Source organism: Peromyscus californicus, unplaced genomic scaffold (genome assembly GCF_007827085.1).
Source record: "Peromyscus californicus insignis strain IS unplaced genomic scaffold, ASM782708v3 Scaffold_16__1_contigs__length_79575227, whole genome shotgun sequence".
Classification (NCBI taxonomy): Eukaryota; Metazoa; Chordata; class Mammalia; order Rodentia; family Cricetidae; genus Peromyscus; species Peromyscus californicus.
This window is the reverse complement of record NW_026294458.1, coordinates 16,575,719-16,603,560: the sequence shown is the minus strand read 5'-3', so window position 1 is coordinate 16,603,560 and position 27,842 is coordinate 16,575,719. Positions and strand designations below refer to the sequence as shown.

At 40.4% G+C, this 27,842-nt stretch overlaps 1 protein-coding gene across 1 annotated transcript; it reads left to right on the top strand.

The window, feature by feature from the left end:
• Window positions 1-1,971: 1,971 nt before the first annotated feature.
• On the top strand, window positions 1,972-27,842 carry Ppp1r2 (protein phosphatase 1 regulatory inhibitor subunit 2). Its single transcript, XM_052740543.1, has 6 exons — window positions 1,972-2,360; window positions 12,494-12,601; window positions 15,044-15,121; window positions 15,693-15,787; window positions 22,545-22,715; window positions 26,075-27,842. Exons 1-6 carry the CDS (start codon window positions 2,239-2,241, stop codon window positions 26,119-26,121), a joined length of 621 nt encoding a protein of 206 aa, XP_052596503.1. The 5' UTR covers window positions 1,972-2,238; the 3' UTR covers window positions 26,122-27,842.

Genomic DNA, 27,842 nt, shown 5'->3' with positions numbered 1-27,842 from the left:
AAAACAAGATCATCAGTGCTGAGCTAGGCTCTGACAGACAGGAGGGGCCATGAAAGAGCCAGAAGGGGAAGACACAGTATGCTGCCTCCCAGGCTGGAAACACTCTTGCTCCTCCCTGGTTTAGACCCAGCTGGCAGGCTCTAACACGAGATCTACTGGGCGATCTCAGTCTAGGAGGGAGGAGGGAAGCAGGAACCATTGGACTGGGAACAGAGGTGGGCCCCAAGCCAAGGACTGCCACCATAGCTTTGCCTCAGAAACCCCAGGACACACTCAGCTCTGTGACCAGCAAAGCCACTTCCCTCCTGACCTGCCTGCACACTTCCCTTCCATTATCTCCATCTGCATCCCTTCCTTTACTGAGGCCTTCCCCTGGCAGGAACTCAGCTGGGGCCAGCCTGGAAAATCTGAACCATTTCAGGAAACCTGACCCTGTTGTCAGGAACAGAGTCCCAGAGACAGCAAGCTGAGTATTGTCTCCCGGACGCCAAAGCTGGTCTCATTCTGACATTATTACTTAAAGTAGAACCCTGCCTCTCCCTCCTCAGCAGACAGAAGTTTCAGGAATCCCCTCTGTCTAGGCTTCCTGAGTCAGAGTTGGGGGCAGGGAGAGAGTTCTGGCTTCTCCAGTGGCTGGATAACCATGTCATGGTATGGGCATCCCCGTGACAAAGTCCCTACAAGACACCTCGTAGTCTCTGAAGGTCCCATGGGGTGGGGTGAACCTGATGAGGTGGCACTTCCATGTGCCTGGGTCTGCTCTGGCCTGTCACAGGTCAAGGTCTGATCAGCAGAGAGTAGGTGAAAAACAGCTGGATGGTGATGGAGGTGGAGAGTGGAGGAGGTGGGACAATGTGTCACCCTGAGAAGCTTTTAGTAACAGCTGTGTACTGGGGGCCTGAATTCCCAAACTAAGTGCAGGAGACTGGGGTCCCTGAGGACACTGAGAGTTTGAATCTGGGGCAAATGGCTCCTCTGACTTCTGGCACCCTGTTGCTCCTTGTCTTCCATTACCCTTCTTGTGTTCTTCATGTCCTACAGACAGGCTGTGTGGAAGCGGCAGTGTTTATTTCTTCTCTCTGTCCATCAGCTTCTCCAATGGTAGAGAGGGGTCAGGTCATTCCAATGTAGGCGTTCTATGATGCCTTAAAAGTGACTATTCTGGCCGGGCGGTGGTGGCGCACGCCTTTAATCCCAGCACTCGGGAGGCAGAGCCAGGCGGATCTCTGTGAGTTCGAGGCCAGCCTGGGCTACCAAGTGAGTCCCAGGAAAGGCACAAAGCTGCACAGAGAAACCCTGTCTCGAAAAACAAACAAACAAACAAAAAAAAAAGTGACTATTCTGTGGTTTCATAATAGGTCTCTGAGGACCATTCCAATACTGATATTCCATGATTTTATAATACGGAGTTGAATTATTATGAAGAACTGGGTGTGGTGGCACAGGTCTTTAGCACTCAGGAGACAGAGAGAGAGAGAGGCAGGTGGATCTCTATAGGTTCGAGACCTGCCTGGTCTACATAGAAAGACCCTGTCTCCTTAAAAGAAAAAAAAGAAAAAGGAAAAGAAAAGAAAGTATTACGAAGGTTAAACATAAATGGGAGCTACATCGTTCACAGTCAGCTAACGACTCTTATCTTTGGGGAGTGAGTCAGCGTTGAGTCTCAGTTTTCTGGCATAAAACAGAAATAGCAACAAGGCCTCATTCGGCGATGGCGATGGGAGAGAGTGCCTGACCGCCCTGCAAATCTGTGCAGCAGCCAGTGGGACGCTTTGCTGAGGATTTACACACTCGCTGTGCACTGTGTGCTGGCAACCGAGCCCAGCGAGCACAGAGGAGCGGCGGGGCGGGGCGGGGCGGGGCGAGAAGGGGCGGGGCCGGGGGGCTGGCTTTGTTCTCGCCCCGCCCCGCTCTAGATATCGCGAGAGGGCCGGCCGAGCTCGGCTTGGGCGTCCGCGTCGCTGCCGCGCTGGGGCACTCGTCCGGCCTCGTCCGCCGGCCGCGGTCTGCTGTGCCGGCGGCTGAGGGCCGCCCGCCGCGCGGCGTCGGCTGTGGCGTTGCGGTCATTGTGTCGTGACGGTGACGCCCGGTAGTGGTTTTCCGCGACAGCGGGTGGCGGCTGCTTTAGCCCGGCCTGGGCTCCGCGGCCGCCTGGAGGGTCTCTGCAGCGCCCACCCCCTTCTCCTCCAGGACCCCACGCCAGCAGCGACCCTGAGCCAACAGCCGGAGCGACCGGCAATGGCGGCCTCTTCGGCCTCGCACCGGCCCATCAAGGGAATCCTGAAGAACAAGACCTCTGCGGCTTCCCCGGTGGTGGCCTCGGCCGAACAGCCCCGCCGGACCGTCGAAGAGGAGCTGAGGTGAGAGCCGGGAGCCGGTCTCGGCCCTGCCCCTCGGGCCGCGGGGTGGCGGGGGAGAGGCCGGAGCCGGCAGAGGCTCGGTCGGCGGAGGTGGCGTTTGTCGTGTTTTTATTTGTTAAGTACATGGGCACGTTGTAAACCTGGCTTTTGAACTTTGTGCCCCTGGGGACACTAAAGAAGCAAATTGAAGTTTCAGAGCGTTAGCTGTTAAGCTTTTATGATTCGGTACCCTAAGCCCAAGGGAGCTAAAATTCTGCGGCAGAGGAGTTACTTTCTTGACCCTAAATTTCAGTCTAGTGAGGCTAATGTGCTCAAAACAAAATTAAAAAAAAAAAAAACAAACAAACCATAAACACAAACCCCACTAAGCATCTTCTCGCATTCGACTTCCCAGTTCCTGGTTTATAATCTCCGCACTAAGTGAAACCAAAAATTTAAAAGTCACTGATGTAGATTTAATGGAAAGTTATTACTGCGAAGGATTTTTGTACCTGAAGTTAGAGTTTTGGTGCTAGATTCTAGTTTTGGGTCCAGTCCGGCGTGTCTAAACTCTGAACTGTTTCGGAGAGAAGCAACTTAGGATGTTGACGGAAAGCATTGTGTGTTATAGTAAATACCTGGAAACCACCCAAGGTCCATTAGTGAGAACTGGTGAAATATTAATTATGGTACATTTGTATAATGAAACAATATACCAGCCTGAAAAAAGGTGTTTTGGCTACAGAGGAAACTACCCAGGCTTCAGTGCTCAATGAAAATACTGTTAGAGTACAGTGTCTAGGTATAACTATACCCCTGGGGTCAGCCGGTAAGGGGACTTGGATAGTATGTATGAGTTACTAAAAATGTAAGTAAGAACTCTTGCATTCGGAAATAAAGTTTTAGAAAAGTTACTGAAATTTGTAGTAGTAGCGTCCTAAAATGAGGATGCTGATGAAATCTTAAGTCTATTAGAACTAGGGCATTTCTGTAATAAGGATCTAATTTAGACTCTTAAGAGTGAGTAGCTGGGAACAGATTTTAGAAGTTCAGTTTAGGATTGTGGCCTGCAGAAACTAGGAAGGGCCTCTGCCTTGCCCGGCAACGCCCCCACCTCCGTTCTTGTGGTTTGACTCTTAACTTTCTTTCACGTGCAACTCCCAACCTCTGCTTGGAGTAAGCTGCTTTAACGGGATTTGACAGTGGTTGTAGGTCATTGGAGAAACAGAATGCCCGAAACATAACAATAGCAAGAAGATCAAGATGTTTAAAAATAGCCACAGCTTGAATATTAAGCAGGAGGAATGGGGTTCTCCTTGACTTTCATATTATCCAGGTGAGCTTTTTTCCAACTACCAAGTATCTTTTTTTTCTGCCCACTTGACTTCCATGCATTCTTAAATGTGATGTATTGTAATCTAGAGCACCGTGCTATAGATTAGCCTCCCCTGACTCCCATGGTTGCCCGGGATTTGCATTCAGATCCCCCCCCCCCATTCCACTAAATGAGACTGATTCCATTAGATAAATTGCTTCTGCTGAAAGAGTTCCTGGCAAGGCAGGATCACTTAAAAAGGATTTTATAAGCTAGTTGATTGCCTTGACTGTAGTTGTAGCCATATCTTCAGCAGGCGCTATCAAACTCTAATTCATTGAAGTTTATGGTATATGGTTCCAGCTGGTAAAAGATAAGCCTTTTAATAAGCACTGTTGGAAGATTGTAAAGCAAAAAAAAAAACAAACAAATTATAGAATTGTGTTATTGTCATAATTCATGCAAGCAATATTAATAGAGCCTCTTAACAGAAATAATACTATAATTTGAAACAAACTTTTTATGTTTATGCTTAATTTAGTTAAAATCAATACCCCCAGTCTGATATTTAAAAAGAATTACAACAAGTGGCTCTTGCAATTGTGATATACTTAGAATCAAGAAACATAAAGGTAGCATATCAGTCTAACTGGAAATGTTAGAGCAGTGTATAACACAGATGGCCATCATATTAATGTGGAAATAGCCAGAGATCTAAGTTGATTGCTGTTACTCTAGTAATTTGTATTGTCCCACAGATGCTAAGCATTGTTGCAAGCATTGAGTCTTTGATCCTAAGGAAAATAAGGGATTATGTTCTCTCAAGCCTCTGGTCATAAATTGTCATCATCTGATCATTACTTAACCTTGTTTTATGTGTTTCTACCTAAAGACACCTTATTTAATATATAGTGTTTCTTAGCTTTGAATTCATGGCCAGTAGCACCCATGCCCAGATGAAGTTTATCCATTGTAAGTGACAGCATGGCCTTCTTGCACTTAGGGACACTGGGCAACACTTCACATTTGGGAGCCACTCACCAGCAGAAACAGTGAAGTTTATAGTACTAGGTAGACCACAAAATGCATACTTGTGGATAGGATGTAGCTCAGTGGTAGAGTGTGCCTCACATATGCAAGACTCTAGGTTTGAGCCCCAACATGGAAAGAGAAGGGAAAAGAAGATACACACTTGGATGAAGTATGAGCAAAGCATGTGATATACGTGTATCCAAAGGTCAGTGAAACCCATCCTTTTGTACAGGGAGTTGAGGAATGTATGTTAGTAATTAAAAAAGCAAATAACACTTACAGAATGAGAACTGACAGCAGCAAGCAGAGCCTTTCCATATTTGGCCACAGCTGGCAACATGTTCTTTGGACAATTCAAGTTTTTCCTACTCTGCCGATGTCTGTGAGCATCCAGGAAACCACCTTCAGTATTGTTCAGATTATATATAGATGGGTTCCAGTAAGGAAATTCCCAATTAGAGAGCCTGCAAGTAAGAGGGAAGCCTGCCTTTTGACATGCTTGTATCATGTAAAATGCAATTGCTTCATGAGTATCCCTCTCACCTGCCCCCAGTTACTGAAGGATATTATTTTATATAGCAGTTAATTATTGAGAGCATAATTCATACTCACATGCATACTATTATAATTCTTAAAATGAATATAGGGGTTGAGGAAGATGGCTTAGTGGGTAAAGCATTTGCTGTGCCAGTGTGAGGACCTGACTTTGAATCCCCAGCACCCATGTAAGAGCAGACAGGAGAGCATGCTCATTTGTAATCCCAGTGCTTATGTAGGGAGATGGGAAGCAGAGGAAGGAGAACCCTGGGGTCCCTAGAAGCTTGAGTTTCAGCCAGCCTGGCGTACTCTGGGAAAAAAGGGTGCCATCTCAAACAAGGAAGGCCAGGACTGACACCCTGGTTGTCTTCTGACCTTCACACACAAACACACCACCCATACTCAACAGCTACAAAGTTTTGTTAAAAGGACAATGTATAAGTAAAGTGAGGTTTGTAAATTTTACATTGGGATTTCAGAAATTTGGCAAATTCAACTTTTAAAATAGTCTTTAGTATTTTGATTGTTTTTATTCAGTTCTTTTCAAGACTGATCAAATCATTATTTGGAAATTTGTTTGTTTTTAAATGATTTATTGCATTGTTTTTAAAATAAGATCTCACTATATAAACCCCAGGCTACCCTTGGAATTGCAGTTCTCCTGCCTTAACCCCCAGAGATATAGGATAACAGGTACACATCAACATATCTGACAGGTGTTTTTATTTTCTAATTAATTAATAACTTCTTTCCTGTGAGTGGTGACATTTGTCAAGTATTAGTTAATTAAAAATGGATGCACTCTACAGTTCCACATATTTAGGCAAGTTAAGTACAAGCACATTGCAACATGGCACCACACTGCTCAACTGTTTTGAAAGCCGCTGTCCTCTCCTATGATTGTGGAGTTCCCATAGTTGTTTCAGGATACTTACAATGTAGTGCACAAAGGCCTAACCTAACATCTAGAGCAAATGTATATGCAGTTCATTGAAAACATTGCCCCATTGAGTCCAAGAAACTATCACCAGGAAAAGAAAAAAGTCTCTAACTGTGATTATAAGATGCTATTCATTGTAAGGTATATTTTTCAGATATGAGTGAAAATGTTTGTTCATAGTTATTAAAAGTGTGTTAAATGTTACTATATCCTGTCTTAGGGAGAAATTGTAGTTTTATGCCTAATCTGAATCCTGTCTGCTACTATTCATTGATTTTATTAGTTCTGGCTATCAATGAATTACACATTTTATCTGTACATTAGTATAAGTCTTAAATTAGTTAAAATACTGAGCCCAGGACCTTAGTCCTGTCTTATTATAGAAATGTAGAATCTGATTTTTCATGCCTTTTGGGTTCTTTTACATAGTCTGCTTCAGAGTTTGCTAGCCAGCTCAATCCAGACTCTATTGTAGATCTGGTAAATTCAACTTTTCAAAATTGTGCTTGAGGGAGGGATAATGACCCATACACATAATCTCAGTACTTGGTGGGGGGTGTGAAGAATGAGAGTTCAGGGTCATCCTTAGCTACATATCCATTCAAGGCCAGTCTAGGCTATGTGAACCCCCTACTCCCCAAGGTACTGGAATTCCATTGCTGTAATTTAAGATACAATTATGTCCTGACATTGTCTTTCTGTCTATTCAAGTATGTGGAGTGTTAAAGTCAAAGCTTAAAATTAAAAGGTTGTTTCCTAAAAGTTACCTTTTGTTTGCTTCTGCTTGCTTTATTGTTAAGTCCTAGTATAATTTCAGTTGTGATATCAGGCTTCAAAATCTTGAATCTTTTCTAAAAACACCACCAGCAAAATCAAACAAACAAAAACCTGTTTATTAAAATTTGAAATTAAAGTTTAATACTTTGAAGCAAAACCTGGCTTGCCACTCTGAGCAGAGCCAAAAGTATCCAACAATCGAGCAGAAACAAGGAGTTCTGGGAGGCCTTTGAGATGGCAACATTTGAAGTAACAAAGGAAAGAAGTGGCTGTTCCAGGATAAGATTTCAACAGTCTGCAAACTGGTCACCCAAGGGGAAGGGCACGGAAACCAGCAAGTTTAGCTACCACAGCAGATCTGCCATGGCCTGGTACCCCGGTTTTTATCTGGAATTTCTGACAGAAAGTGTCCTATAGTTGAGGATGATATTTTACCTGAATCCAGGTTTGCTCCTTAGGTTTTTATATTCTGCCACTAACATTAATTCCACTGAAACCTTAGTAATGCTAATTTCCATGCCCATTGTCTCTATTGACAGTTTCTTCTCTTCATTTGCTTTCTACCTAAGAATTCTTAGCAATTTTGAGCTTGTTTTACAGTCTTAATTTTAGTGTGCCCCCCCCCCCCCTTTAATTTCAAGATAGGCTTTCTTGGACTTGAATTTGAGCATTTAAGATTTTTTCCTCCTAATTTTGTACTGAGGAAATAAAGATGAGTACAGCTTTAAATATATAAGACTTTCAATTCCTTTTGCAATAGAACATGATAAATGGAGACAGATAAGAAAAAGTTGGGATTCAGATTTATTATAATTGTAGGTCAGGTAAATTCAACTTTCATGTGTAATGTGCTTTTGTTAATGTGAAGAACTTGGAGTTGCTGTACAAAGGATGTAAACAATTCATACAAGTAAAGTAAGCATTTGTTGTTAGATAATAAGTGATAAGTACAAAACAGCTTTTTTTTTTTTTTTTTTTTTTTTTTTTTTTTTTTTTTTTTTTTTTGGTTTTTCGAGACAGGGTCTCTCTGTGTAGCTTTGCGCCTTTCCTGGAACTCACTTGGTAGTCCAGGCTGGCCTCGAACTCACAGAGATCCGCCTGGCTCTGCCTCCCGAGTGCTGGGATCAAAGGCGTGCGCCACCACTGCCCGGCCCAAAACAGCTTTTAAATACTACTTTTTTGGTTTTTCGAGACAGGGTTTTTCAGTGTAGTTTTGGTGCCTGTCCTGGATCTCATTCTGTAGACCAGGTTGGCCTCAAACTCACAGAGATCCGCCTGGCTCTGCCTCGAGAGTGCTGGGATTAAAGGGGTACTCCATCACTGCCTGTCTAAACACTACTTTATACTCAGTAAAGTTAGAAAAGTACAAATACCCAGTCTTCGAAATGTTTTGGTAATGATTGGTGACATCATAAATGGTTGGGTTTTTTTATTTGTTGGTTGATTTTGGGTTTTTTTTTGGGGGGGGTTGTTTTGTTTTGTTTTGAGACAGGGTTTCTCTGTGTAGCTCTGGCTCTCCTGGAACTCTTTGTAGACCAGGCTGGCCTTGAACTCAGATCCACCTGCCACTCCCTCCCAAGTGCTGGGATTAAAGGCATATACTGCCACAACCTGACATAAGTGATCTTAAAAAAAAATTTTTTTTAACTTTTTTAGATGCCAAATACAATGGCTCATACCTAGAATTGTGACTATTTAGAAGGCTGACATAGGAGGGTCACTTGAATCTGTCAGTTTAAGACTAATGTGGATAGCACAGTAAGAACCCATGTAAGAGCCGGGCGGTGGTGGCACACGCCTTTAATCCCAGCACTGAAGGCAGAGCCAGGCGGATCTCCATGAGTTTGAGGCCAGCCTGGTCTACAGAGCGACATCCAGGACAGGCTCCAAAGCTATTCAGAGAAACCCTGTCTACAGAAACAAAAACAAAACAAACAAACAAAAAGAACCCATCTAAAGAGAAAAAGACTATTTTAAATCATCAGCAAGTAGAATGTATGAAAATATATCTGTTTTTGTCTGTTTTAAATAAGAAAGTGTTAGATTACATCTAAATACCTAACAGCTAGCTTACATCAAATATTACTCAGTTATTAAAGGCAAAAAATTAGCTTATTATAACACAATATATATAGTTTATATATTAGTATATATGTGTTTTTAAATATATATTATACTAATTTGTATTTATATATTATTTAATATATAGAATGGCAAGAAAATGCAAAAATCCAAATTATTAATGGCTTAGGGTACTGAGATTATACTTACTAATTTTATTCTAAAATTTAAATATAATTTCTTCTTGTATTCTATATTTTTCTTTATATCATCATACAAAACAAATTTACAGGGTGTTGGTATCTCTTCCCTTAGATTAGATACACCCTTTAAATGCCAAATATCCATCTAAGTTGTATCTTCCTTTAAAAAAAAAATGTGTGAGAGTATTTGTGTGTGTTTGTGAGAAAGAGAGAGAGAATGCATACCCACGCTTGAGCATGCATGTGCAAATATCACAGTTTGCAGGGGTTCATTCTTGCCTTCCACCTTTTTGAAGTGCAGGGTCAGTTGCTCTTGCTTCTACAGGCTCGTTTAGGAGATTCTCCTGTCTACATCCCTTCTTGTCTTAACGTAATGCTGGGATTACAGATACCTGCCACTGTCTCTTTTTACATAGTTCCAGCATTGAATTCAGGTAGCTAGGCTCCAGAGGGCTAGTGTTTTACCTACAGAACCATTTCCTTGCCTCCTTTCTCTTTCTCCCCATGTAAGATGACGTTATATTTAGTTCAGCATTGTTAACATCATTTAGGAATACCTTGTTTTGTTTTGAGATTAGAAAGCACCCAGCTAAATTGTTAATGTTTTGTAAAAATACTTTTTAAATATATTTAATCATAATTCACATCCAGAAAACTGTATTAAATGTAAACTTAGAGCTTAAGAAAGTACTGTACATACTGGCAGTAATCACACAGGCCTTTGATTCCAGCACTCAGGAGTCAGAAGCAGGCGGATCTTGTGAGTTTGAGGCCAGCCTGGTCCACAGAACTAGTTCCAGGACAGCTCCCATGAAAAGGACAGAGTAGTTAGTATGTGTCTGTTTTCATGGTGTTGAAGTGGAGGCGGAATGGATCCCTTGAGCTTGCTCTTCAAGTGTAACTCAATTATTTTTCATTATTAGTAATCAGGAGCTACTCAATTGTTTTTCTGTCTTAAATCTTTTTAATTAAATTTATTTTAGATTTATTTTTGTTTTTCAAGTGTATGGGTGTTTTGCCTGAGTGTTTATCTGTGCCATGTGTATGCCTGATGTCTTTGGAGGTCAGAAGAGGGGATTGGATTCCCTGAAACTGGAGTTACAGTTGAGCTACCATGCTAGGAATAGAACCTGGGCCCTCTGGAAGAGCAGAAAGTCATCTCTCCAGTCCCTCTGTGTAGCAGGCTTTGTTGGACTGCCAACCACCTCCCAAATAAGACATGGGGACTTATTATCAATTATGAATGCTCAGCCTTATCTTATGCTTGTCCCACTAGCTCTTTTAACTTAATTTAACCTGTTTCTCTTCATCTGCATTTTGCCTCAGGGTTTTTTACCTTTCCTTCTGTATGTCCTACTTTTTTACTGCTTCCTCTGAGACTGGCTGACTGGCCCGGGCATCTCTCTTTCTCCCTCCTTCTCTCTCTCCTGAGCCTATATTCCTCTTCCTACTTATTCTCTCTGTCCACCAACCCTGCCTATCCCTCTACTGCCTAGCTATTGGCTGGCTGTACAGCTTTTTTTTTTTTTTTTTTTTTTTTTTTTTTTTTTTTTTGGTTTTTTGAGACAGGGTTTCTCTGTGTAGCTTTGCGCCTCTCCTGGAACTCGCTTTGGAGACCAGGCTGGCCTCGAACTCACAGAGATCCGCCTGGCTCTGCCTCCCGAGTGCTGGGATTAAAGGCGTGCGCCACCACCGCCCGGCTTTTTTTTTTTTTTGGTCAGCTTTTTATTAGACCGATGAGGTGCCTTAGGCAGGCAAGGTGAAACAAATGCAACACATCTTTACATAATTATCAAATACAGCGTAAACAAATTTAACACACCTGTACATAGTTAAAGTAATATTCCACAACTCTGTCTTAATTCTTTAAAAATATGTTTCTTTTCACTGTGAGCTTCCTTGGAATGTGTCCATGAACAGACTGGATTATTTGCTTCCTAAGCAAATAATATTTAATGATTTCTAAACAGAAATTTGTAGGTGGTAGATCTATTTAGCAAAATAAAATTTCTGGAAATGCAGATTTACCTAGAAATAGAAAGCCAGTGCAATTGCTTCAAAAGTATTTATTCTTGAACTGGAGATGGCTCAGAGTGAAAGCAGTTGCCATGCAACCCTGACAGCCCGAGTTTCCCAAGTTTCATCCCTTAAGCCCACATAAAAGATGGAAGGAGAGGACTGACTTCTTCAGCTTGTCCTCTGACCCCTCACTTTGCCCCCCCCCATTACATATGCACACAGTAATAATAATACAGTTCTTTTTGTTGTTCTTGTTGTTGTTTTCAAGACAGGGTTTCTCTGTGTAGCTCTGACTGTCCTGGAAATCCCTCTGTAGACCAGGCTGGTCTCAAACTCAGAAGATCCTCCTGCCTCTGCCTCCTGAGTGCTGGGATTAAACGCGTGTGCCAGATACTCAGCTCCAGCCAAATATTTTTGAAAATTGAGTCCTGTTATAGGACAAGAGTGGATGAAACTGAGCATGAACACAATTGACACTTCCTTTCTAAACTCATTCTCTACTATCTTGTTTTAGAATTCTCAACCAAAGATTTTAGATTTTAAAATCATAAACATTGTTTTTATTTTCTGTGTGTGTTTGCTTCCATGTATGTGTACTGCATGCATGCCCTTGGAGGTTTTCTTTATTTGTTAAAAATTTTAGGGGTTGGGGATTTAGCTCAGTAGCCCTGGGTTCAGTCCTCAGCTCTGGGGGGGAAAAAAAAAAAAAGACAAAAAATTTTAGCCAGGCAGTAGTGGTGCATGCCTTTAATCCCTGCACTTGGGGGGCAGAGGCAGGTAGATCTCTGTGAGTTCGAGGCCAGCCTGGTCTACAGAGCGAGATCCAGGACAGGCTCCAAAGTTACACAGAGAAACCCTGTCTTGAAAAACAACAACATCAACAAAAAAAAAAAAAAAAAGAAAGAAAAAAATTTTTATAGCAGGGTATAGTGTCATAAGTCTCTTATTCCAGCAGAGGCAGACAGCTCTCTGTGAGTTGAAGGCCAAACTGCTATACATAGCAAGTCCCAGGAACACTCCTACATAATTAGACCTTGTATCCAAACGCACATACACTCATGTGTATATGTGTATGGTGTATGTATATAAGCACTTAACTACTAAGATAGGACAGTGAGGAGGCTTTTATTTCAGTTGTTACTTTTTATTTCTATAGGCCAGTTAAAGACTAAGTATGCCATAGTATAATAGTATTTGGAGTGCCTGATATAAATTATGAAACTTATTTTTAATATGGACACTAAATGCTTTTTTTCCTTTTTAATTTCAGTAAAAAGTCCCAGAAGTGGGATGAAATGAACATCCTGGCAACATATCACCCAGCTGACAAAGACTATGGTTTGATGAAAATAGATGAGCCAAACACTCCTTACCACAAGTAATGTGACATAGACATCCTTTCTTTCGTGGCTTGTTTCCAGTTTGCCTTGATACAATTTCTAAATAACAGAAACTGTAAATCTGTTTTAGTTGTTGCCAGAGTGCTAGCTAACGGTCTACCTGAATACATTTTTGTTAATAATGTGTAACTGCACACTATTGTAGTAGTGAATATTATTGCACCTGGATGGTGGTTAGCTGCTAACACACACACACATTAGTGAGTTTTTTTTTTTTTTTTTTTTTTTTTTTTTTTTTTTTTTTTTGGTTTTTCGAGACAGGGTTTCTCTGTGTAGCTTTGCGCCTTTCCTGGAACTCGCTTTGGAGACAAGGCTGGCCTCGAACTCACAGAGATCCGCCTGGCTCTGCCTCCCGAGTGCTGGGATTAAAGGCGTGCGCCACCACCGCCCGGCCACATTAGTGAGTTTTGAGTTCTCTTTTCATTACTGTTATTTATGTGGACCTGGAGCTGGAGTAGAGGTGGTGTGAGCAACTTGATATGAGTACTGAGACTTAATCTCAGGTCCTGGTGAGCAGCAGATGCTTTTGACTGCTGACCCATCTCCAGCTCCAAAGTTTGTCCTCTTTGAAAGGAAGATGAGATTTGAGGGTTTTTTGCTCCCCAAGTCGAAATCAGAGGTTTTCTTTGCAAAAAGGGGAAAACTACATAGACAGATAGTTTTGTATAAGTCTCAGAATTTTTATTTTTTATATATTTCAGGCTGGCCTGGAATTTACCATATATCTCAAGCTGGCCTTGAAGTCAGAATAGTCCTCCTGCATCAGCCTCTTGAATGCTGAGATTACAGGGGGTGAACCACCAGGTCTAGTTAGAATTGTAAACTACAATTGTAAAGTGATGTTGTATATCAATATCCAAAAAGAGACAAAAATAATGTAACCTAGAATTTTCTGTTGAACATTGCTATAAGTCAACAAAGTATATTTCTTTATCCTACTCTACTTAAATCCTAAATGTTCATGGGTTTATTTTACGTTTCCTTGGATAAATATATAAGCCAGCAGGTTTTTATTAATAGGTCTTTAGGGTCTGCATAAGTTTGCTTTCTCTTTGCTGTGACCAAGTACCTGGTAGAAAAAAACTTGAGAGGAAGGATTTCCATTTCTCTTGATTCATGGTTTCAAAGGGTCATAGTGTCTGTCCATGGTTGCTTGACCCTATGCACTCTGGCCAGAACATCATCACAGAGAGAATGTGTGGTAGAGAATTTTAAAAATGTTACTTCGGTTTTTGAGAATTCCTTATGATGTATTTCGATCATATTCTTTTCCCTCCTTAATTTCTCCCACTTCCCTACTCACCAACTTCATATTCTTTCTTAAAAAAAAAAAAGAACAATGAAATCCAGTGACCTTTTTCCTCAACTAGGTCCTGCCTCCTGCCTTGCACAGATTTCTAATAATGCCATCCTGAATCTTTCAAGGGACTAATCTGTCATTTGATCAGAGCCTTCATGATCTGATATTCTCTGGGAATGTAATCACAAACATACCTAGAGCTGTGCTTTCCTAATTCCCTGGGCATTTTGTTTGTTTTTCTCCCATAGATCGTTCGTGTATCAGCTATTCAGTGAGACAGTTGAAGGGATAGGAACAAGCTACAGATGAGCCCACTAAAAATCTCAAAGTAGAAGCTTGTGTGCACTGGGCACTCTTGATTCTGTCACACTGTACAAGAGGGATAAATCCTGCATCCTGCTCTGGAAGCTCTTTGGGAGCCTTTCCACAAAGGAGAGGCCACTTGGCTCTGTTTCTGTGCATTTCTTAATCCAGTGAAGTAGGCAGTCAGAATTAGCCACCAACAGGAACTGTTTATTTTTCCTAGTCTTATGTCTGTGTAGACCATTTCTTCCTTAATGGTGAGATATAAACACAAATTCTAAAACGAGCTCAGCATTTTCAGTGCCTAATTGTAATTCCAGTAATCACAAATTTAAGACCAGCTGGGCTACACTGCAAAAAAGTTCCCTCTCAAAATACTAAAACCAACAAGTGGGTTATTTTGCATTATTTGTCCATCTGCCTCATTGGATAGAAAAATTGACCTTTTTTTTAGGGTTCCCCCTTCCCCGATAATTTGAGTTTTTAGTATTTTATGGTTGCTTTGTTCTTTTCTTGTTAAGCTTACTTTATCATCTTTTATTTCTGAGAATTGAACTAGGGCCTTATACATGTCTGGCAAAGACTACCACTGAGTTACAGTCCCAGCCCAGTGCTCTGTGTATGTATGTCTCTAACTACATGTATTGAGTAGAAACTATTTTAAAGGTAAATTTCAAAGATGACAACAAAAATAAGTTATTATTTTAATTAAATAATAAAATTGTGTTTTCAGTCTCGGTTTTCTAGCTATACAATTTTATTTCATGTGTCAGTTTTAATAATGTGCTTATTAATAGAAACGTGCTTGTCATCCTAGTATGGTAGGTGATGATGAAGATGCCTTTAGTGATTCGGAAGGCAACGAAGTTATGACTCCAGATATCTTAGCTAAGAAGTAAGTACTAAAGCATTTCCTACAGGGAGTTTTAACTGTGCTGAGTCAAAGACATTTGCTGTGTCCTGCTTGTATATTTGTAAATGAAAGGCTATGCTTACCTATGTTTGGGGGTTTATTGACAGTTGAACCCAGGACTAAGTGTTAAATACTTGCTGAGTAAGATTCCTGGCCCCTAACTAGATTTGTATAGCAATTATTACATTCTTGTTTCTTAATTAATATCAATCTAAGCAGGAGGTGGCAAGGTTAGAATGCCTGAACCTGGGGATACTTCTGTCTGTTTTTCTCTTGTGGTGATGTTTTTAAACACCCTGACACCCACATGGTAAAGATGTGAGAAAGGCAAAAATAAGTTCCTGTGTGCACTGATTTCTAACAGCCACGCTGCTGTCCTTGTTGCTTACCGGTCTCTACATCCATCCTACATTCTCTTGTTTTCTTTATCACTTACAGCTAGAATATTCGTTGATTATTTTGGGTTGTTTTCATGACTCAAGTTGAATGAGACGTTTAAATAGTACAAGTACGTCACAGTTACTAATTTCTTCTCTTTATAAATATGGTGTAGATTAGCTGCTGCTGAAGGCTCGGAGCCAAAGTACCGGGCTCGGGAACAAGAAAGCAGTGGAGAGGAGGATGAGGACCTCTCCCCTGAAGAGCGAGGTAGGCTCTTCCTTCAGCACGGCGCTCATCATTTTTATTTATTTATTTTTATTTTATTGTGGTTTTTGAGACAGAGTTTATCGGTGTAGCCTTGACTGTCCTGGAACTCACTCTGTAGACCAGGCTGGCCTCGAATTCACAGAGATCCACCTGCCTCTGCCTCCGAGTGCTGGGATTAAAGGTGTGCGCCACCACTGCTCATCAATGCTAATAAGTTTTGTTAAAATAAACCTGTTTGAAAGGTTGGAAGATTACTTTCATATTTGGGAAGTGGTGGGCGGGGAATAGAAAGCAATAGAAAAAGAATCTAATTCAGATTCTACATATGTGAGTTTTTCATATAATAGTTTTCCCCCCTGATTAGAAGAAGTTGGAAGAAATACTACAATTTTTCAAATACTTGCAAATATTCCTTTCTTTGAATAAAAAGAAGGTATTTATTAACTACTTATGAAACTAATGCTTTTAGTGTCATTGAGTATTTGAATGATCTTCAGGTGGATAGATTGATTGCCTTGTTGTTTGTGCCTTTTTTGTTTTAAGACAGTAATGCAGGGCTGGGGACATAGTTCAGTTGGGAGAGTGCACGGAGTCCTGAGTGTGAGCCCCGGCATCAAATAAACTATGTTGTCTGTAATCACAATACTAGAGAGATAAAGGCAGGAAGATTAAAAAAAAAAGACAGTGAAATTGGTGCAGAAAACGAAGATGATAAACTATAGAATGAAAATCTGTATAGGTCTCGTGAAGCACAGAGTAGTGATGTCTTAGAAGAGAAGCTGGAGAAGCACTCATTGCAGGATGGAAGAGGTTCTTGTGCTCCAGACAGAACATGCCTAGTTAAGGCATTACTGCCTTTGTGTGTTTTTGTTTGCATGCAACACTGGTCAGATAAGAATATGTTTTATCTTGCTGTTTTTTATACTTTTTGAGCCATATGAATGTATCCTCTTTTCAAGATAAAATTGGGCTGGAGAGATGGCTCAGTGTTAAGAGTGTACTGCTTTTCCAGGGGACCCGAGTTCAGATCCCAGCACCCATGTCACATGGGTTACAACTGCTGTTAACTCCATCCTTGGGCACACAAACCCAATTTAAAAAATAAATCTTTTTAGTTTTTCAAGACAGGGTTTCTTTGTATAGCTCTGGCTGTCCTGAAACTCACTCTGTAGACCAGACTGGCCTCAGACTCAGAGATCCTCCTGCCTGTTAACTGGGATTAAAGGTGTGTGCCACCAACACCCAGCTAAAATATAAATATTTAAAATAATATAATATACCCAGTTGGCCATTGGTGCTGCAGGTTCAACACCTGCAGATTTAACCAACGATGATTCAGAAACATTTGAGGGAAGAAAAATGAGCCCATATTGAACAAGGATAGACATGTCTTTCTTGTCATTATTCCCTAACAGTATAGCACAGCAACTATTTACATAGCATTTAACCTAGAAATGACTGAACATAGAAAGTATGTGTGAAGGTTATATGCAAATATTACACCATTGTACAGGAAGCATTTGAACATCCATAGATTCTGGTGTCCTTAGTGTCCAGGATCCAATCCTTCAGGTACTGAGGAACAACTTATACATAGTTGTCCCATTCTCTCTCTTTTGGAGGGTTGGGGGGTTCTAGACAGGATTTTTCACCCTGACTATCCTGGAACTCACTTGTAGACCAGGCTGGTCTAGTGTGCCACCATCGCCCTGTGTGTCCTCTTCTCTTTGAAAAGAAAATAATCAAAAGCTGGGGCTGTAGTTCGGTGGTAGAGCCCTTGGGTAGCACTAGTGAAGCCTGTTTGGCGGACTCTCAGCCCAAGCCCATTATCAACATTAATGCAAGTCTGACAATAAATAGCACCATGGGCCCTTGAAGAGATTTCAAATAAAAATTGTTTTTAGGTTTTTCCATATTATTCTCCCAAAACTTTTATCTATTAAGGGTGGGGGTTCTATTAACCTACATTATCAGTCTCATTTAGAGTAATTATCCATCAGTTTGTAATTCCCTGAGTCAACCTGCAGGGGGTACCATTTGACCTATTAATATAATTTTATTAAGTGATTTCCTACTGGTAGAATTATTAAATTATAGATGTTTTTCACTTTAAATAATTACATGTCTGAAAAATATTTTGAATTTATAGATCTTTTTGTTTGTTTTCTGAGACAAGGTCTTACACAGTAGCATAGTCTGGCCTTGAACTTAAAGTAATCCTCTGCCTGGGCCTCTCCAGTACTGGGCTTATAGCAGACAATAAACACTACTTTTTACACACATATTTGCTATTTATGTGTATGTGTGGGCACTTGAGCCAGCACATGGGAATGTCAGAAGACAGCTAATAGGAATCAGTTCTCCATCATGTGGGATCTGGGGCTTGAATTCAGGTCATTAGGCTTGGCAGCAAGCACCTTCACCTGCTGAGCTATTTAACCAGCCCAGATATTCTTTTTTATTGTTGTTGTTTTGTTTTGTTTTTAAGGCAGGATCTCACTAGGTAGCACTGGCTGTCCTGTAGACCAGGCTGACCTCAAACTCACAGAGATCTGCCTGCCTCTGCCTCCTGAGTGATGGGATCAAAGTGCGCCACTACACTTGACTAGCCCAGATAGTCTTAAGATAAATAAATCATTAATGTATAACACAGTAATTCAGATTATTAGCTGTGGAGTCTGAGAAATACAGTTTTATGCTCCAAGTCTGATACTGTTTAAGTTGCCTAATTTCCCAGAGCCTCTAGTTTTTATTTCCTAAATTGGGAAATATTAAAAAAAATTTTTTTGTTTTTAGTTCTGTGTTTGGCAGTATACGCCTATGGTACTAGAGACTCAAGAGGCTAGGGCATGATGATCTGTTGAGCCCTCAAGTTCAGGACCAACTTGGGAAATTTAGTAAGACACCCCTCCCTCCTTGCCCATTTCAAACAAACAAACTTTAAGCTGTTAGTGATTCTTAAATGAAGTATTTAATGGACTTAGCACTGGTCATTTTGTATTCTAATTGGTCAGTAAATAATAACTCTTAATAAAGTGAAATACACAAGATAGTCATAAAAGTAGATATAAAAACAATAATAGCCTTGTTGAGTTCATATAGTTCATAAGACCTAAATGTGCTTTTATTTTTTGTATTGTATTGCTTTGCCTTATAGAATTGCAAAACTAATATTAATAATCAAATGAGAATTAAGGGATTCAGTCCCCAGTACTGCATAAACTGGCCGTGGTGGCACAGGCCTGTAATGCCCAGCTCTAGGGAGGTAGAGGAAAGAGTATCAGAAGCTCAAGGTCATTTTTGCTTCCTCATGTATTTGAGGCCAGTCTGTCAAATAAAGAAGAAAAAAAAGGATTGAGACCACTTATTGTTAACTTTCTGTGAAATGAGATTTTATAGATTGTGTGTGCATATGGGTGTCTGGGGAGAATGTCACTCTTCAGGAGCTACCCACCTTATTTTTTGAGAGGATTTCTTACTGGGACTGGAACTCACTAATTAGGCTGAGCCATATGACCAGATTCTGCCTATCATAGCCGCCCAGAAGTGGGTTACGAATGTACAACACCATGCCTAGTTTACTTGGGTGCTGGGGATCAGACTCCTGCTTCTCTGGTGAACAGTTTACCTATTCACGTGACTTCTCAGTTCCTATTTTACAGAGGTCTTTGTTTGTTTTTCATGTGCTTTGCCTATATTTATGTATGTGCACCATGTAGAAGGCATTAGATGCACTGGAAATGGATTACAGACAGTTATGAGCCACCGTGTGGGCTCTGCAAGAATAGTAAAATGCTAAAAACCAAGATATCTCTCCAGCCCCTGTACAGATTTTTAAATTACATAACTTAGAATAACAAATTTCTTTGACTGTATATAGTTCACAAATAAAATACTACAATATTCGCCTAGGAATAACAACCTAGGAATTAAACATATAAGCATTATGGAAGCTGAGCGTGGTGGTGAACCTTTAATTCACAGGATTAGGGATAATCCCCAACACTTGGGAGGCAAAAGCAGACTGATCACTGTAAGTTCAAGGCCATGCTGGTCCAAATGGCGTTCTAGGCCTGCCAGGGCCACATAATGTGAGACTTTGTCTCAAAAAAAACAGACCAAGCAAAATACCATTATGAAACGTTCTCTTCCTGGTCACTCACTGTTAAGACTGTTTGCCTGATGTACTTGAGCCCAGAAGTCAATCCCCAGTACTACAGAGGTGGGGGAGGATAATTTTATTTTTAGTGTGAATATGAAAAAGTAGGCTACTCATATTCTCTGGATGGTCTGAGAACTGTTTCAGGCATTTAAACGTATTACCAGGGCCTACTTAGTATATATGTACATAAAATTACAAAAGTAAAAATATCACAACACATTACTTGCCTTTAATGTTTGATGATCATTATAACTTATACTATGTATTTCATCTTTTTAAATATTTTGTGTCTTATAAAGAGTAATATGCATTTGTAAAACATAAATTCTATTATTGAAAAAATAATAGAATACACAAAAACTATATATAAATTAAATCATAAAAAAGTTGACAAGATAGTGAGAAATCAGAAACCTTTGGCTCAGAGTAGATAATTATATCTCACTACCTTGAAACTAAATTTTTTACAAAGTTGAAATGATCACTGAGTCTGTCCTGGATGAACTTGGATATATGATCATGTTAACAACATAGGAAGTGCAGAAACAAGCTTACTTTAAATGCGATTCAGTTTTGCAAAAATATATTTTAAAAAAAGTCTAGCTAAAAAATGTTAGTAATCTCTGGCTGTCTTGCTTTGTTTTATTGTGGTCTGAGGATTAGATTAATGAGTACTAGGCAAGAAACCTTGCTACCTCTGTCTCCCATTTTTGAATGAGAAAATTGGAGGTAATTTTCTTTTAAAATTTCTGAGTATGTATTACTTTGATGAGTAAAGGTGTGGGTGAGTATTAGCGTTGTCTTCACATCATCTGGATAGTTAAAGATGTCTAACTGCTCTGGTAAATGCCTGCATACCTAACTACTAAGAAAGCTGAGATAGGACCAGTGGGCCTACGGTTTCCAGATCAGTCTGAGCAATATGGGGAGATGACCCCCATCTCAAAAGTGGTTTGTTGCCGGGTGGTGGGGGCGCACGCCTTTAATCCCAGCACTGGGAGGCAGAGCCAGGCAGATCTCTGTGAGTTCGAGGCCAGCCTGGTCTACAGAGTGAGATCCAGGAAAGGCGCAAAGCTACACAGAGAAACCCTGTCTCAAAAAACCGGATTTTAAAAAAAAAAGTGGTTTGTTGGTTTTGGGGTTTTTTTTGGGGGGGGGGGGGTTGGGTTTTTTTTTTTTTTTTTTTGCTGTTGTTGTTGTTTTTGAGATAGGATTTCTTTGTGTAGCCCTGGCTGTCCTGAAACTATTCACTCTGTAGCTCAAACTAGCCTTGAACTCAGATCTGTCTGCCTCTGCCTCCCGAGTCCTGGGATTAAAGGTGTTATGCCACCACCACCTGGCTCAGAAGTATTTTATAAGTAGAGAAAAAGAACTAATGATGTGACAAGATCTTGGTAATAACACTTGGAGGAATTGAATCATAAGAATTTTGAATGTTCTTATTCTGGTGATAGCTGTGCCATTTTGAGATTAAAATTGTTAAAGCAAGGATGATGGAATTTTAAGTCTTTTCATTAACAGCTTTATTAATTCATTTTAAAGTTACTTTTACATGTATGAGTATTTGCCTACATTTTATATGTGTACTACATGTGTGTCTGGTGCCCAAAGAGGCCAGGAGAGGGCACTGGCTCCCCTGGAACTGTGAAGTTACTGCTGGTGTGAGCGCACATGGTGGGTGCTGGGGACTGAACCTGTCCTCTGTAAGAGGGAGCAAATGCTTCTAACCATGGAGCCATCTCTCCAGCCCCTTTAGCTATTTTTTATATTTGTGTTTCAGTGTAAATTTATGCATGTGCCTACTTAAAGATGTTTGACTTTTTATATGGGTGCTTTAGTTCAAATCTTCTTATTTCTTTTTTTCTTCATGAACAGTTCAGTGAAATTCTGTTAGTAAAATGTGGCAGTTGTGTTGAATTGCCACTAATTATGTTTCTAAAGTCATAGGAGTTTTTTAAACAGATAAGGACTTATAAAAGGATTTTTTTTCTTAGTGAAAGTAGAAGTCATAATCAGGTATGGTGTGTGCCTATTTTGTTTGTATTGGTTTGTTTACACATTTTATTTCTTCTGTGCTCAAGTGTGTGCTTGCTCAAGTGGAGGGCAGAGGACAACTCCCTTTGCCATGTGGACCAGATGTGCTGCTGTCTCTCCAGCCCTGGTGCAGGCCTATAATAATAGCATTTGGGAGGCAGAAGAATTAGGAGATGTAGGGCATCCTGGGCTGAATAGAGAAACCTGGGGGTTTGTGCATTCTTTGTACTTGGGATTATAGTTTGCCTTTTGCCTCCCATTCACCTATTGCTACAGAGTTTTCTTATGTCTTTAAATTTTCTTCACAGAATTTCTAATGACTTTTCCATTCCTATTCATCAATTGAGGTGTATACTTGAATCATAAAGTAAATATTTTAGATTTTGTGGGCTGTATAGTCTTAGTACAGACTGCCTGACTCTGCCCTTGAGCACACAATTTAAGTGAATATAACTTAAGTTATATTGGGTCTTGCAATAAGACCCATTGACACAACAGGCCTGGACCAGTCCCAAAGTCGAGACCTTCTAAGCTCACAGAGCACTTTCAAATCTTTTCTAGAAAAGAAACGACAGTTTGAAATGAAAAGGAAGCTTCACTACAACGAAGGACTGAATATTAAATTAGCTAGACAGTTAATTTCAAGAGACCTGCATGATGATGAGGACGAAGATGAAGAAATGTCAGAGACTGCAGATGGAGACAGCATGACTATTGAAGAGCCAAATCAAGGTCAGATGCCTTAAACGTGTCACTCTCACTGGAACTGCTTCTCTGGGCCTAAGATAGTGAGTGGGCTTCATTTGTCGAAACTTCTGGAAAATTCTTCAGAACATTTTGCTGATTTACTTTATAATGTCAGTGTTTCTACAATTTCAATCCTTGGACCAATTTCAAAATAAATTTTATGCATAAAATTAATTTGATAAAACCATATATTTTTTTTTCTTATTTACTTGGCTTTAAGTAAGGATATTTTGCTTGACTGTATGAAGTCATGTTTAGTTTAACAAGAAAATCTCAATTAAAGCTTAAAACTTCTTACCTGTTTTTGTTGTTTTGTTTTATGGTGTTGAGAATTGAATCCAGAGCCTCACACACACTTTTAGAACTCATTTAAAGAAAGCAGTTTTTGTTTTGTTTTGTTTTCTGTTGAGTGCTGTTTATGGGTATTTTATGTGGGTTTTGGAGTTTTGCTTTGGGTGAGATGGTCTTGTCCTGTGACACAGGCTGGCCTTGAAATCACGGCAGTCTTCCTGTCTCAGTCCCCGAGTCCTGGCTGACAGGACTTTTGTTTCCCCTTAAGTTTAAATTGAGATAGAGCCAAGAGCTGTGAAGCCCACAAGAACTCCACTCCACCTCCCTTGGCCCCCAAGCACTGGGTCCAGGTGTCCACCATCACATCCAACTTTTCCTTTTTTCTCTCTTTTTCTTAAGTCTTAGACTACTTTCTGCAACCTAGCAATAACAGTCATAGGAAATATATTTTATTTCATTTGTCTTTGAGGTATAGGATCAAACCCAGGGTCTTGTGTATATCTACCACTGAAGTATCCCCAGGCCCTAGTTCTCATCAGCTATTCTATGGACAAAGGAGAGCCCGGTATGGCAGTGCACATGTGTAATCCAGCACTGACATTGGCTCCAGGATTGCTGAGAGTTCAGGCCAGCCTGGATTATAGAGCGTGGCTGGTCTCAAAAGTGCAGTGACTCTTCTACCCCATTACTGAAGATATTATGTGTATTCACTTCCTTTTCTTCGTACTGAGAAGCTGGTGAGTTTTTTGTGGCAAAATAGGAGTAATTCTGTGATAAGAGATGGTAAGTCATTGTCTCGTTATAGTGTCAGGATTGCAGTATTTAACTTGAACAAACTTTATCCTAGTAACTGTTAAATTTTTCTATTATCTATTTTTAATTGAGCAAATAATAGGGGCTAGGGTGTACTTCAGTGGTAGAGCACTTACAAGCATATGATGTCTCCTAATTGCCATAAAGTCTTTGTTTCCTGCCCAGTCCATCAAGTACTCTGGTAACTTCTCATCGACTTCATTCAGACATTCACTTTTGCTGTCAGCTCTCAGTGTGTGGTCACAAGTTAGGAATACTCATTTGCTGCTGAAATTCTCTACCCAACTCAACACAGTAAAGACAAGTCAATCTCAATCTCTCTCTCTCTCTCTCTCTCTCTCTCTCTCTCTCTCTCTCTCTCTCTCTCTCCCTCTCTCCCTCTCTCTCTCTCTCTCTTTCTCCTTCTCCCTCTCTCCATAGCTTTTTTTCTTCAGAAACATTTTTAATTTATTCTTTGAGAATTTTACATGTATTTTGGTCACATCAGCTCCCCAAGTCTTCTAACTCCTCCCAGACTACCTCCAGCCACATCCCCTCCCAACTTAATGTCCTCTCAACCCACTGAACCCAGTTAGTGCTGCCTACGTGTGCATAAGTGTAGGGTCATCTCTTGGAACATGGACAACGTGTGAGATCCCACATCTCTGAAGAAAACTGACTCCCCCAGCAGCCATCAACTGCCAGTTACTCCTCTGTTGGGGTGGGGGGGTCTTATGACCCTCCTCCATCCACACTGGAATGTTGACTGGCTTGATATTGCGCAGACATCCACAGCCGCTCGAGTGCCTAAGTCTGATGGCCCTGTCAAGTCCAGAAGAGACTATTCACAGCAGTCCTCCTCAGCTTTTAGTTCTGGCCAGTCTTCTGTGTTCCCTGAGCCTTGAGGCAACAAGATGTCCCTTTTAGGACTGAGCACTCCGTGGTCACTTACTCTGTGTACTTGTACAGTTGTGAGTCTTTGTATTGAGCACTCTCTCCTACATAAGGAGGCTTCTCTGATGAGGGTTGAGGGCTGCAATAACCTGTCTAATGGCTTTGAGAATTAACTGCTCTTTTGTTTATCTCTGCTTAGAAGACATTAAACTTCATAGGTTATATATGTAGATTATTTTCCCAGGTAAGTATACCAGAATATAAAGTTTTGTGTTGGTTCCTGAGTTTTCTGAAGTAGTAACTAAAGTACCCTCACATGGGAGTGTAACTTTATGGCATCGTAGAAGTACACAAGGATGGGGAAAACTGTAGTAAGGCTCAGTGAGACAAGGTTCTTCTCTTCTCCTCTTTGGCTCTTAACGCTTCTTAACCAACCGTTAGAGCCTCCATGTTCTGTAAAAGGTACTCCTTTTTAAACGTGGGCAGCTGCCTTCATCTTCCCCTCCCTCCTCCTTTTCCCTCTTCTTCCTTTTTGCTTTGTCCCTCCATTTATGTTTCCATAAAGAGAGAACTGTGTCGACTCTGACGTTACTAGTTTATAGTTAGCAGGTTATGTGAATTTTTTTAGTATCAGGTAGTTAGTTGGAGCTATAAAACTTAACTTTCTTCCTGTGATTACACACCAGTGTCCGTTCTGAAGCCTATCTGTCCTGCCTCCACATATATTCCTACTTTTATAATATTTAATGGTATGTTTAGATTCTTCCAGATCAGTCTCATTTAGCCTACATGAAACACACCTTACTGAGCTGTTAAAGTTTTTATATTTGCGCAAGGTGGCAGTGGTGGTGCACACCTTCAATCCCAGCACTCGGGAGGTAGAGCCAGGTGGATCTCTATGAGATCCAGGACAGGCACCAAAACTACACGGAGAAACCCTGTCTCGAACAACAAAAATAAAAATAAAGTTTTTATCCTTGTTTATTACCCATGCCAGGGGAAGAGTTTCAAATCGGGTAGTTAATTTCAGAATTTGTCATAGTTTTTCTTTGCTTTGATAAAAACCTGAGGAAACAGCCTAAGAGGATTGCAGGGAGGGGCCCACAGTCTGCGTTTTCAGTGCATGGGAGGAGACTGTCCCATGGGCCTCTGGTGAGGCAGAGCGCATCACGGTGACCAGGAGCAAGGCGGGCCAGGGCACAATGTAGCTACTGGGATAGTGTCCTGCTCCTCTAGCTTAAGCTCGGCCTCCTTTCTAGTCCCTCTCAAAGTAGACTCGATCCTTCAGCACATGAGCCTGTAGACAGTTCATTTTCAAACCATAATAGCAAATTATACTGATTTTTTTTCTCCTTTTATCTTTGCAGGATCTACCACAAGTGACCATCTGCAAAACAAATCACAAAGTTCATAAAAGAAATGTGTTCAGCAATGCAGTCGTTTGTCCAATACAAACCTTGTTACTATACTACACTGCTTCTTGTTCTCTACAATTCATAACTTATGTACCAAAATACACACCAGTTACATATTGCCAAGAATTAAGTGATAACCATAGAGACTGATTAGATGGAAAATGCCTAATTAATGCATATATTCTTGTGCCTCATACTTCACCAGAAATACAGTGTAATGTCATTAGTCCAAAACTGCTTTACTTTTGTAAGAACACTGGTTAATTTGTATATGATATTATATAGCTTTTTATGCTTTAGAGATTAAATAATGTCATTGGGGGAAGCTAATTTATTTTTGTCACTTCTAGATGAAGGTACCTCTTATAAAATGTTTGAAGGTTAGTTTGATGTTTTTTCTTCTTTCAATCAAAAGCCTATTGGTACAGTGGGATATATTGGTAGATAAATATTTAGGCAGAAAGATATTTTTTGACATTTATCTTTAGCTTGTTTTGGCTAATTGAGAAGGAGTCTTAAGAGTTACTGTTCATTTTCTGATTGATGACCTTTAAAATTCCTGTTGATTTTCTTTGTTCTCCAAAGCAATGAACTTCTTTTCATCCAAACTGGTTTCCCCCACTCCCAACCTCACTCAAATAAATGACCAGGTTCAAGTTGCACTGACATCTGCTCTGCTTGTTTGGGTGCGCTGGGCAGACTTCAGATGAGGTTTTTATACCATGTGCTATCCTAGCCGTCCCTTTATGTATAGACCTGTCTTAACCTGCTCTTGTTCCCTACGCCCTTCTGCCTGTGCACAGACAGTTGTAAAGATTGTATTCTGGGATGGCAAAGGCTGTTGGACATGAGAAACTCTTCTCTCACATAGTCTGTCATTGGCTGCAATAATGAAGTCTCACTTGGACACCTGCTAGTTCTAAACATGAAGGAATAGATGAAGTAGCCATACCATGGCAGGAAGGACAGCTAAGCAGCCTGGTCTCTCTGGACCTCTCTGACAGCTTGGTCAGGAAATTGTTAATATTAGTTCATTTGACTTTAGACCTTAGAAAACAATTAACTGAGGCTCTTTTGCACGATGAAAGAATTATATGTAATCAGAATATGATTGTTCCTGAATGTACAAACAGAATTATGCCTGAACGTTTTTAAATTTAAAGGTTCTGGGAAGTCCCTGCTTTAAGGGACTACGATAATGCACACTGACAGATGAACTTGGTTCCTCTAACATGGTAGAAATTATTTGGATTTTTTTTCCCCTGAAAGGATAAGTGTAGTTCCTGTGTGTCTTGGTTTAGTGATGATTTCCTTTGTAGTCATTTATTTGTATCGCGAGTTTTGGTAGCACCAAATGAATCTGTTGTATGACAGACTTTTAAAATAACTTCTGTATATTATATATATGAAATGGCTTTTATTGAACAGCTATCTTCCATTTTAAATTTATGGAACTATCATGACGTCAAAATTAAAAAGTGGGAAGAGTCTTTGCTGTTAGAAGATATGCTTATTTGGAATGTCTTTTTTCTTTTTTTAATGGAATCGAACAAGAGTAGCTCTGAAATGTTAGTACAATATTCTGACCTCACATTTTAGCTAGTAAACTACTGATGTACACACTAAGAAATGTATACCTCTTCTTTGTAAATTAAGCCTGTTTGTGGGGTGTGGAAATTCAGTCTGTATATATGTATGTGAATATGTTCATGTACCCAGA